This window comes from Lynx canadensis, chromosome D3, assembly GCF_007474595.2.
Source record: "Lynx canadensis isolate LIC74 chromosome D3, mLynCan4.pri.v2, whole genome shotgun sequence".
Lineage (NCBI taxonomy): Eukaryota > Metazoa > Chordata > Mammalia > Carnivora > Felidae > Lynx > Lynx canadensis.
Window position 1 is genome coordinate 64094163 of NC_044314.2, and position 12432 is coordinate 64106594.

General features: G+C 46.3%; 1 protein-coding gene across 2 annotated transcripts in view; it reads right to left on the reverse strand.

Annotated features, from left to right (window-relative positions):
* Positions 1 to 12432, reverse strand: part of SMARCB1 (SWI/SNF related, matrix associated, actin dependent regulator of chromatin, subfamily b, member 1) — a 33979-nt gene that overhangs the window by 15580 nt on the left and 5967 nt on the right. For both annotated transcript variants that reach the window (XM_030336191.2, XM_030336192.2), the window contains exons 4-5: positions 8603 to 8740; positions 6372 to 6499 (exon numbers count right to left, since the gene is read on the reverse strand). In XM_030336191.2, coding sequence (XP_030192051.1) covers positions 6372 to 6499; positions 8603 to 8740 — 266 coding nt within the window. The remainder of the gene's footprint in view (positions 1 to 6371; positions 6500 to 8602; positions 8741 to 12432) is intronic.

A 12432-nucleotide genomic window follows, 5' to 3' on the forward strand; every position in this document is an offset into this window, starting at 1 on the left:
GGTGTGAACTTGTAGGGACCATCTGCAACTGGCCAGATTACAAGAAGGGCCCATGTGGTCAAATGTTTTCTCTCTGTTCTGCCCTGTCGTTGTAACCCAAACTCTAATGACCATGCACCACTTCTGGGATGAGCCAGACAAGGCAGTGGCCAAGGATGAACCACTTCATTAGCACATAGCATGATTCTGTCATCAAGAACCAGGTCTGCTCAACAACTGACCCCGTATTTCCTCACTGGCCCAGAAGGGCTAGAGACCAGCCATCCTAACAATACCATCAGGACAGACCCAGAACACTCAACCAGCCTATGATCAATAACTCATACAGCAAGCCAAGTATAATTTTGGAGAGCGCAGCATGAAGCTGAAGTGTCCTATGAACCACCCTACAAGTACACTGTGCAAAGCATTTTCTTATATTAAACTTTTTATTTTGAGAGAACTGTGGATTAATATGCAGCCTTGATTACTGTAGCTATATATGAAGACAAGATTGGGGAGGGTGATTCCTCCTTTGTCCTTCTTTTTCAAAATTGCTTTAGTTATTCTAGTTCCTTTGCCTTTCTGTATAAATGTTATTTTTTAAAATATTTTTTAAGTTTATTTTGAGAGCGAGAGCACAAGTAGGGGAGGGGCAGGGAAGGAGAGAGAATCCCAAGCAGGCTCTGCACTGTCCATGCAGAACCTGATGCGGAGTTGAATGCACCAACTGTGAGATCAGGACCTGAGCCAAAATCAAGAGTCTGATGCTTAACTGACTAAGGCACCCAGGTGCCCCTCCATATAAATTTTAGGTAATTTTGTCTATATGTACAAAAAGCCTTGCTGAAATATTCACAGGAATTGCATTAAACTTGTATATCAATTGACATCTTGAGTATTCTAATCCATGAACATGGTATTGAGATCTTTAATTACTTTTATTGGTATTTTGTAGTTTTGGACATATAAGTCCTGAACATGTTTGTCAGATTTACACCAAAGTATTCCTTTTCTTATTGAGTGATTGTAAATGGTAATGTATTTCTGAATGTCCATGTGTTCACCAACAGTACATAGAAATACAATTGATTTTTGCATGTTTATCTTGTATCCTGTGACCCTGCTGAACTCTTAGTGCTAGCAGGGTTTTTTGTAGATCTCTTGAGATTTTCTATGCAGACAGTCATGTCATCTACAAATAGGGACAGTTTAATTTCTTTCTGATCTGTACGTTTTTTATTTAATTTTCTTGCCCTACTGCTCTGGCTAATATTTCCAACACTAAGCTGAACAAGAGTGATAACAGCAGGTATCTTTGCCTTATCATAGGCAGAAAACATTCAGTCTCTCACCATTAAATAAATGTTAGACATAGGATATTTTGCAGCTGCTCTTTATTAAGTTGAAGCAGTTTCCCTCTATTCCCATTTTTCTTAAGAGTTTTTAACCAAGAATAAATGTTTTAAGTGCTTTTTTTTTTTTTTTTAATTAGGTAGGCTCTCTACCCAATGCGGCACTTGAACTCACAACCCTGACATCAAGAGTTGTATTCTCTAGGGGCACCTGGGTGGCTAAGTCAGTTAAGCGTCCAACTTCAGCTCAGGTCATGATCTCACGGTTCGTGAGTTCGAGCCCCACATCGGGCTTTGTGCGGACAGCTCAGAGCCTGGAGCCTGCTTCAGATTCTGTGTCTCCCTGTCTCTCTGTTCCTCCCCTGCTCACACTCTCTCAAAAGCAAATAAAGATTAAAAAAAAAATTAAAAAACAAACAAACAAAAAAGAGTTGTATGCTCTAATGACTGAGCCAGCCAGGTGCCTCTGTTAAATGCTTTTTCTGCATCAACTGATATCTGGCTTGTCTTCTTTAGTCTGTTAATATAGTGGATTACATTGATCAATCTTCAAATATTGAACTAGATATCCATCCCTGGAACAACAAACCCCACTTGGGTCGTGGTGTATAATTCTTTTTATATCTAGTTCTGTTTGCTAATGTTTTATTAAGGATTTTTGTGTCTATAATCATTTGGGATATTGGTCTATAGTTTACTTTTTCTGTACTGTCTTTAGTTTTGAGATCAAGGTAATTCTAGCTTTGTAAAATGTTACTGGGAAGTGTTCCCTCTTTTATTTGCTGGAGAAGACTGCAAGAGAATTTATATTAATTCTTCTTTAAATGTTTGGTAAAATTCTCCAGAGACACCATCTGTGCCTGGAGATTTCCTTTTGGGGAGGTTTTAAACTATGAATCCTATTTCTTAGTAGTGATAGGACAACTCAAACTATCTATTTGATATTGAGTGAATTGTGGTAGCTTGTTTTTTACAAGAAATTGATCCACCTTGTCTAAATTCTCAAATTTATGTGGGTAGAGCTTTTGTAATACTCCCTTTCAATATCTGCAGGGTCTGTACTGATAGCCCATTTCGTTGCTGAATTTGATGATTTTTGTTTCTGTCTTTTGTTGTCAATCTTGGTAGGTTTATCAATTTTACTGATCTTTCTTTTTTACTTTTAAGTAATCTCTACACCCAAAATGGAGCTCAAATCCACAACCCTCATATCAAGAGTCACATGCTCCACCAACTGAGCCAGCCAGGCACCCCCTTACTGATCTTTTCAAAGTATCAGCTGTGTTTTCATTAATTTTCTCCATCATTTTCTAGTTTCAATTTCACTGACTTCTGCTCTATTATGTCCTGCCTTCTGCTTGGCTTCATTTTGCTTTTTTTCTCAATTCTTGAGGTGGGAGCTTAGATTACAGACTTGAGACTTTTCTACTTTTCTAATATAAACACTGATGCTACAAATTACCCTACTTTACAAATTGATACTACAAACTACACTACTTTAACTATATCTTAAAATTTTTGGTATGTGATACTTTCATTCAGGTCCATGTATATATTTTCACCAATTCAAGTTAAGTACAGAAAGCTTACTGCTCAAACAAAGATATTTCCTCTGCATACATTTAAAACCACATCAGACAGCATTATCAGGTTTGCTTCAACTGCTGAGCATAATTTAGAAAACTTAAGAGGAGAAAGAAAGCTTATTGTATTTACCCATATAGTTTTGTTTATCATATTCTTTCTTCCTGATGTTCCAAAGTTTCTTCTTTTATCATCTCCCTTCTTTTAGGTTAGGTCTACAGGTGACAGTATTCCATCATCTGAGGATTTCCCCTTCATTTCTGAAGGATATTTTTACTGGGTGTAAGATTCAAGATTGGCAGTTCTTTTTTTTCAGTGCTTGAAAAACCATGTGCCATGTCCTCCAGCCTCCATGGTTTCGGATGAGAAATCAGCAGTTATTCCAGGTTTTTCTCTAGAAGTCAGGTGTTATTTTTCTCAGCTCTCAAGATCTTTTGTGTTAGTTTTTGGAAGTTTAACTAGGATGCATCTTGGCATGGACTTCTTTGGGTTTATACTGCTGAGATCTACTCAGCTTGTTGAATCTGTCATTTGGGGTTTTTAAGCATCCAAAGTGAACATGTGGATATATATCTCTAGAACCTGCTTCCTGTAGCCATGCCCTGTAGTGTTAACCAGCAGGGCCCTGATCACCCTTGGCCTGTGTGCAGGAGCAGATTCCACCCCTTTTCCTGATGCAGTTCCTGGCCCTGCTCTAGGATTCCCTTGCCCCCAGTGGGGCCAAGCTGGCATCGATGTGTCCTTGTTCAGCAGCTCGTTCTTCCTGGAGAATTTTAACACACCCCAAGGAGGCTAGCTATTGAGACAAATGATGCTATAACTCACCAGCAATTCAGATAAACTCTCTTTCATGTCCTTCTAAGAGACGATAACCTTGAACTCACTGTTAACTGATACCTACCAAAAGCTGGTTGGAGACAAATCTTGGTTATGAAGAATGTCCTGGTTCTGAAGGACATGTAGTTCGTTCATGCTGCTCAACATTTTTAGGACCCTTTGTGATAAAGAGTCTCACACTCACCTTTAAGGTTACTTGAAATTTCAAAGTAAATTAGGTAGGACTATGAAAATCACCAGCAATTTTGAACATGTGCTTTTAACTACCATGCCAGGGGTGTGGCTTCCTAACCACCAGTTAAGAATCACAGCCCGTAAAGTTTATTTATTTTGAGAGAAAGAGAGAGAGAGAAAGAGAGCACGCACAAGCATGGGAGGGACAGAGAGAGAGGGAGAGAGAGAATCTCAAGCTGGCTCCACACTGTCAGCGTGGAGCCCAATGTGGGGCTCAAATGCATGAACCCATGAGATCATGACCTGAGCCAAAATCAAGAGCTGGACGCTTAGCCAACTGAGCCACCCAGGCACCCCAAGAATCACATAAATACCAGTAAGGAAGAGTTCACAGAACAAAATTATTTTGGTTCTCCAAGTGTCTGGACCAAATTACACTTACTGGGATATGGAATGTTATGTAAGGGCTCCTCTGGGGAACAGCTTGGAGAAGCTCATGGCAGAGTTCCTGGACAGATGCAGGTCTTCACTGAATTATACTGTGTCCACTTCTTGAGGGTCAGGGGAAAAGCTTCTCTCTAATTCAAATGCTATGTGTGATTCTGCTGCTTCTGAGCCACCAGCGGCTGCTCACCTTGACCACGCTGAGAACTGCAGAACTGATCATCCTGTCTCTGCCTGGTTCTAAAGGTCCGAGCATCATGCCCTCCCCTAGCAACGTATGCCCACTGAACTGTGAGTATGAACCAGAGCACTCACTTCATTTTGTATCTTCTTATTCCATTTTCCCCTTCACCCAATTGTTCCTAACCACACCTTTTGCATTTGCTTTATTCTTTTGTACTAAGAGTTCTCATGTAAGATGCCTTACTCCTTCTGGAATAGGGTGGAAGTTTAAATAAATAGTTGGGGCTTTTTATGTGTTATTGAAAGGAAAGTAACAAGGTAATACACATACTGAGTCAATCTGAACAACTAAATTCCTATGTTATGATCTATGGCCAGGTTCTTGCCAAATGCTGTAAGAAACGCAGCAATAAAAAACAAGATCCCTGACCTAAGGGGTTGAAATGGAGAGAGACAGAGAGAGAGAGAGAGAGAGAGAGAGAGAGAGAGAGAGAGAGAGATAAATTAACTATAACACAGGCCTGCTGAGATTAAGCACAGAGTGGTATAATAGGGGATGTACAGCACTGGCCATGGCCTGGCACTCATGAGCTGTCCTGTGCCCGAGTTGGGAGTATCACCACCACACCTGCCCTATCTACACTCAATACAACCTCCTGGAAACCCCTCACCACATCTCCCTTTGGCCACATCCTCTCTCGCCAGCTAACCTGTCAACCCTGGAGGACAGACACTCGGCTCTCAGGCCCTGTTCCCAGGGCTCGGCAGAGGCCCTTGGACTCAGGCCTGGCACACCAAGTGCCAGGAGATGACCAAAGGAAGTAGCCTAATCCTTCCAGAAAGCTTAAGGCAACCACGTATCAACAACCACACACGTTCCTCCCTGAGGAAATCCCCTGTGGGAGAAACAAGCTGTAAGTCGTTATGTTTTCTGCCATGGAAACATCTAATAGCAGAAGGAGTTCTAGTAAACTAAGGCACCACAACTCAACAGAAAATTGTGCACCAATTATGAAGACCAAGGAAAACAGGAAGACACTTACAAGTGAAGAAAAATTGTATTTGCACTACAATTACAACTCTGTTAAATACATCTGCATGTGGAAGTGACTGGCAAAAAAACTATTAGGAGCAGTGAGGTTCTGGGAATTCTAAACTTTTTTTCACTTAAAAATGATACTCTTTGGGGTGTTGTTATTTGGTTTCGGTCTTAATATAAGTAATGTGTTGTAAAAAGCCTGAAAGATTCAAGAAAACAATAAAGAAACAATAAACACTCATACAGTCCTCTTTCCTAGATGGGATAAGGACTAAGTGTTATGGTGAACGTCTCCTGTGCTTTCTCTGGTTCATTTGCAGAGTCACGCTTGGACTCTGGGAACCAGGGAAGAGCAACCATCTGACCTGGGACTTACAGAGCGAGGACAAAAAGAGGAAGAACAGAGAGTGAGGGCAGACCTCATGGGGATGACAGAGGGACAAGCCTGCACACACGGTACCGTGAGAGGCCAGAGGGGTGGGCAGGGCTGAAGGGTGGTGTGCAGGCGGTCAGGCAGCAGAACCGGTCTGAGCAGCATCAAGGTCATTATAGAGCTCTGTGGACCGACAGCCCACATCATGGCTGACCCCTGACACCCCAATCTCACTGGGGGAGGGAGGAACCTGAGGTTCACGGGCTCAGCCCATAGGAAACGGTGGCAGAAGCAGGATTTGAACCCAGAGTCCAGGATCCAGCACAGTAGGCAACAGGCAAGAAAAAGGTCTGTTCACACAGCAGCCGGGCCTGGGCCATGCAGAGCCCAGCTTCCCACGTACCATTCATGTTCCAAGTAAAGGCATCTCGCAGCTTCTGCCCGTCGATCTCCATGTCCAGCCGGATAGGGACCAGCACTTCAGGCTGGGAGGCATTCTCATGGATCACAGCTGGGTCGTGGTCATCAAAGCTGGAAGTGAAGAGGAAGCACAGTCAGCCAGGAGTGCCATGGGTCTCCATGCTCAGGGCTTCCCTCCCTGCACCGCCTGTCACTGCAAACCTGGCCGGAGGGGAAAAGCCCACTTCTTATGGGGACTTGTCAGCTAAGGGCTGAGCCAGCAGAGATGAGGCAAGCAGGGGTCCTGGGGTCACAGAGGCAGTGCTCCATACTTCAAGGACACACAGGGAAGGGAGAGGGAGTTGCAGCCTTAGGCAGTGGGATATGACCTAGACATACCCTAAGAGGGAGATTTAAGCCCCAAAGCAGGCAGAACTTTCACTGGTAACTAGGAAAGAAAAGGTATCTCCAGAAGAGGAAATACTTGAGCAAAAGCCAAGGGGTGCAGGAGAGGTGAGGAACTATTGAGGAAGCACAGCAAGAGCACAGAAGATGGGGTGCAGACTGCGGGGGCGGGGAGTAGCATGGGTGTCCCAGTGCCCACGCTTCTCCATCTTGGGCTACGGGATCCAGCCTCTCCCATGAGGGAGCCCCAGGAGAACCCAGGGCAAGGCAGTCCCGTGGTCATATCTGTATTTTAGGAAGACAAAGAGGGAAGACGCCGGGGAAGAGATGGAGGGAACGCTGGAAAGCAAGGGGACCCTAAAGGTGTCAGTGGAATAAAGCAGGCTGAGAATTACTCTTGGGAGGGACACAGATGACAAACAAGGAAAGCACACTGCATGCCAGACACCAATGCTCTAGGAAACATGGACAGGGAAAGGGACAGGAGTGCCAGAGACAGGAGCAGCCATTCTACCAAAGGGGAGGCAGCTCTGAGAAGTGACAGTCAGCCAGTGATGGGAAGGAAGGGAAGGAAGGGAAGAAAGGGAGGGAAGAGCGAAAAGGGGAGGGTCATGCAGATGTTGGTAAGAAGTGAGCTCTCGGCAGAGGGAACTATAAAGGCAGAAGCTTCTGGGTGTTCTGGGCGGCTCTGAAAGCAGTGAAGAGGTTCACATGACTGATGCAGAGTGACAGTGGCAGGGGATGAGGCCAGAGAGGAGGGGCCACTACACGGACTCCAGCCCTGGTGGGCATGTGACGGGGTATCTGGAAGACCTGCGTCCAGGAGAGGAGCCATCTGCCCTGGGTGAGGGGGCCCACATCTTAGGAGGAGCTGGCCAAGGGTGGTCCAACTCTGGACACGTGGAAGGCTGAGAAGGCAGGAATTTGCTGAGACTAGTTCTGTGGTTGGAGAAGGAGGAAGAGTCGTGGGGTTTTGGCCTGAGTGCAGGAAGGGTGGGATTACTATGTCCCAGGATGGAGGAATCTGTAAGCAGTGTGTGAGATACCTGAGGACAGCGTGTAGGGGTGAGGCTAGGCTGCAGAGATGATAGTGGGGTGGGAACTTGAAAAATGCCCCCCAAAAGATATCTAATCCTAATCCCTGGAGCCTGTGACCATTATATGGCAAAAGGGAGGGAGGGAACTTTGCAGATATAATTAGGGATCTTAGGAGGAGATTATGCAAGTAGCCCTAAACCACAACACAAACGTCCTTTAAGAGAAGGGCAGTTTCACACACACAGGAGGAGCCCGTGTGGCCACTGAGGCACATGCTGGTAATGCAGCCACAAGCCACGGAATGCCAGCAGCCACCAGAAGCCAGAAGAGGTGGGAACAGCTTGTCCCGCTGCCCCACCAGGAGAACCTCCAGAGGGAGTGGGGTCTGGCCAACACCTTGATTTTGCTGCATGGAAACTCCTGGTCCCAGAACGGTGAGAAATAGATTTGTGTGGTTTTAAGCCCCCCATTTGTGGTGATCTGCTCCAGCAGCCACAGGGAACTAATGGTGGGGTCTCAGTGGGATGGCGTTTGAAACCACAAGATAAGATCCAAGGGCTGTGCTTTCCAGGAGCACTGGAGACACTGGGAAACAGGAGACAGCAGGGACACTAAAGCAGGCAGAGCTCAGAACTGAAGCAAGCCAGAAACCAGCTGTCCTAGAAGCCAAGGGGGAATAGTTTCAAGAAGGCAGCGTGTTTTAGGAAACACAAGGTCAAGGCAGAGGAGAGGAAGAGGCTAAAACATGTTTGAGGACTGAGGCAGAATCAGTGGAGGGTGAGGCGTGCTCACCACAGAGGGAAGGTTCTCTTCTTGTCCCGGCCCATGCGGTTCCTGTTGATGGTCGTGGAGCAGGGCACAGCATCCAGATGGTGGGAGCTATTGGGCAGGGTGGGCACCCATTGGCTGTTCCTCTTGGCTTTCTGTTCCCTGGAGAGACGTGAGAAATGCCCCTGCTCAGTCTAGGAGCCCGATACTGGCCATCAGGCTCTAAGTCATGGTCAATGGATGCCCACTGCACCCCCGCCGGTGGTGAGCACTACGCACCCTAGACTCTGTACGTGTCTACTCCTCAGGCGCCCACTGGCACCCATTCACAGACCCAGGCTAGGGGAAGGGTACAGATGGGACCCCAACACAGCAGAGCAGCCCCCAGCCCAGTGCACAAGTCACAGTGTAACATGCTATGTGCCAGGCATGACTCCATGAAAGCACTCTCCCTTCTTGCGGAGAATGTGCACAAGGAAGCAGCTTCCCAGAGGAGCAGACCCTGGAGTAGAGCCTTAAGCATGGAGTTGGGGCTCACTAGGGATGGGGGTAGGGGAACAACCGGAATAGGGAGGGCGTTTCAGGAAGTGCATGGCCGGCAGAAGAGAGGAAGCACGGATAGATTGTTGCCTCAACTAGGGCTGGAGAGGCAGACATGGAGAGGGTCCCGATTAGGGGCAGGTGTGCTCCATGAGAAATGACTGTACTCAGCAGGCAGCTGGGAGTCCCCGAGGACTTTGAAGAAGGGAGAGACAAGATCAGACCGTTCTTTTAGATATATGGGCCAGCCAGAGTATAACACTTCAATAATGCTTCTGCCTTTCAAGGGTCCAGACCAGTAGGGTATGAGAAGCTGGGTTAGTAAAAACTTTCTAGAAAGTGAGGCTCAAAGTAGTTTAAGTAACCCACGTACCATCAAGGGTTCACTCTTCTGTCCAAATTACAGGTTGCTTTTACTACTAGGAAAATACCAAAAGGCTTTTTTATTTTAAAGATTTCTATTTTTGAGTAATCTCTGCACCCAATATGGGGCTCGAACTTACAAACCTGAGATCAAGAGTCACATGCTCTCCTGACCAAGCCACCCAGGCACCCCCCAAAAGGCTTTTTTAATCTGAAGCTCCAGTGCTGGCTTTGAAAGGCAAGCGCTCAGGTTCCCACTATGCTCTGCACATCATTTTATCATCCTCGGACGCTGCCTTCCCTAACAAGTCTGAGCATTGTAAGGGCAGCAGCTGTGTGTCATTCACTTTTACATCCCCAACACCTGTACCACATCTTCCATAACTGTTTGCTACAGTTTAAAGGATGTGACGGCAACCACTCAATTTCCCTTCCCTCACTGTCCTCACAGGAGGGATGAGGAGATGTGGCTTGCAGTCATTCTCTCCATGTGGTGGTGAGGACCAGAAGCAGTGGCCATGACCTGCCCAGGCCCCAGGCTCTTTGACTCTTCTCTTCTAAAGCTGGAACCACTGGAGTGCCTGGGTGGCTGTCAGTTGAGTGTCCAACTTCGGCTCAGGTCATGATCTCGCAGTCCATGAGTTCAAGCCCTGTGTCTGTACTGACAGCTCAGAGCCTGGAGCCTGCTTCAGATTCTGTGTCTCCTTCTCTCTTTGCCCTCTCCCACTCACTCGCTCTCTAAGATAAATAAACATTAAAAGAAAAATTAAAGCTGTGACCACTTGCACCTCAGATGCTGTGGTCCCAGAGCACCCCTTGACTGAGGGTGGGGGCAGGGAGAGATTTACAGTACCAAACTCTGCTGGGACTCAATCAAGTCTCCTGTACCCAAGTCTTGCTCAGATCTTATGACCAGCCTTACCAATACCAGAGGCCTGGAAAAAGGAGGAACTTGGAACTAATCTGGGCAGGGCTTAGAGCTACTGGGCCAGTGGTTTTGAATCCTGGCTGCAGACTCCCTCAGAGTGCGAAATTTCAAGTAGGAAAGCTCTGAGCTCCACCTAGACCAAGGGACTCCTGTCTCTAGAGAGGACCCAGGAATATGGGTTCTTTATAACTTCCATGTGTGATACCAATGTAGCTGGGCCCGTATTTGGGAACCTCAGGTCTAGACCACCACCTCTTTTCTGAGCCCAGGAATATGGGTTCTTTACAACTTCCATGTGTGATGCCAATGTAGCTGGGCCCGTATCTGGGAACCTAAGGTCTAGACTGCCACCTCTTTTCTGAGCCTCCTAAAGCTGGCACTGAGGCTCCCCCTCCACCCTAAAAACTCCTGCCCTATCTCTGTAGTGATCTAGTTCATAACCAGGCCTGGGCTATTCTGCCAAACCTCTGTCAGGTAACTATCTAAAGTAGAGTGCAAGTTCTGTCAGACACAGTGAGTACATCATACACCAAATCCGAGAATCTGGGTCACATAATTCAACCTTTCTTCTGCTACAAGTAGGTCTGCCCAAAGGAGGGGGACATCCAGCCTCTGCCTAGCCTGTCCAGTGATGAGGAGGGGAGGTGCTGGTCCTCCTGTGGGGCTGACTGGGCAGTGGGAAGGCGCTTCCTGAGCACAGAGCCCATGAAAGCAGCTTCTCGCGAACCTCAATGCCCAACCGTCTCTGTAGTTTTGACCTCTGGGGTAACAGTACTCTCCTCCGTCAGCTGTTCCTCATATGACACGATCATCAAGAAGTGTTTATTGCCCCATAAAAGGTTCCTGGCTGACATGTGCAGACTTGAAAGCCCCAGCCATATGTACATCACTTCCTTCTGCCACTTCCCTAGGAAAGTCTAGCCATCCTTATGTTCTTACCGCATCCCTTGGGGAAAGAGGAATCTGCAGAGCACACATCTATAACACTGGCCAAGTTGGATGTGGGCCACCTTTACATGGGGGTTGTGGGGAGGATTATGAAAACAATTCAATAGTAAAGTTGAAAGAAAATCTGGAAAGAAATGATTTTTCCATAACCACATCACTCGAAACAATAACCCTCCTCTCCCTCCTCCTCAGTGCCCCCCGGGGTTTTGTGCACGTAAATGCACTCATTCTAGATATTCTGCACATCACTCAGGCAAACCACATTTCTGGCTGCCGCAGGGTCTACTTACTTAGTTATGACATAAACAGTTACCTATCTATCCAGTCTACCTGCTTCCAAGATCTAGTCTATCCTGGTCTATATCCTAGTCTGTAATACCTTAGTCTATTCAGCTGGCTGTATCTTCACTCAGTCAGCCTCTCCCTAAGGCTGAACACTCAAGTGGCTCCATTATTACTGGGCAGTGGTACTCACTGCCATTATTACTCACAATGCTACCTCCTTCCATATAATAGTTTCTGTTGGTGGCGGTGTTCTTTGAAGTTATTTGTCTGGGACAGATTCTTAGGGGTGAAATTAATGGGTCAGACAATGAAAACAGGTTTGATGTCATGACCATGCCCGTGTACCAAAGCCTGTGCAGGGTGCTTGCGTGTGCCAGCTCTATTGTATCTTCCCCAACTCTTTATGTCAATAGTTGCTTATCTGTTTTACTTTGAATTCTTAATGTTACACGAGGACAAACATCATCTCCTTATTTGTTTACTCCTTATGCTTCCAGGATGGCCCACCCTTTACCTATTTAGCTATTGGGGTACCCAGGTTTTTCTTATAAATATGAATGAATCAAAACCAAAGAAAAATACCTATGAAAATGAAGAAAAGGGGCACATGGGTGACTCAGTCAGTTGAGCGTCTGACTCTTGGGTTTCAGCTCAGGTCATGATCTCACAGTTCATAGGTTCGAGTCCCACATCAGGCTCCGTGCTGACAGTGCAGCGCCTGCTTGAGATTCTTTCTCTCTTCCTCTTTCTGCCCCTCCCCTGCTCAAATGTGTGCCCTCGCTCTCTCTCA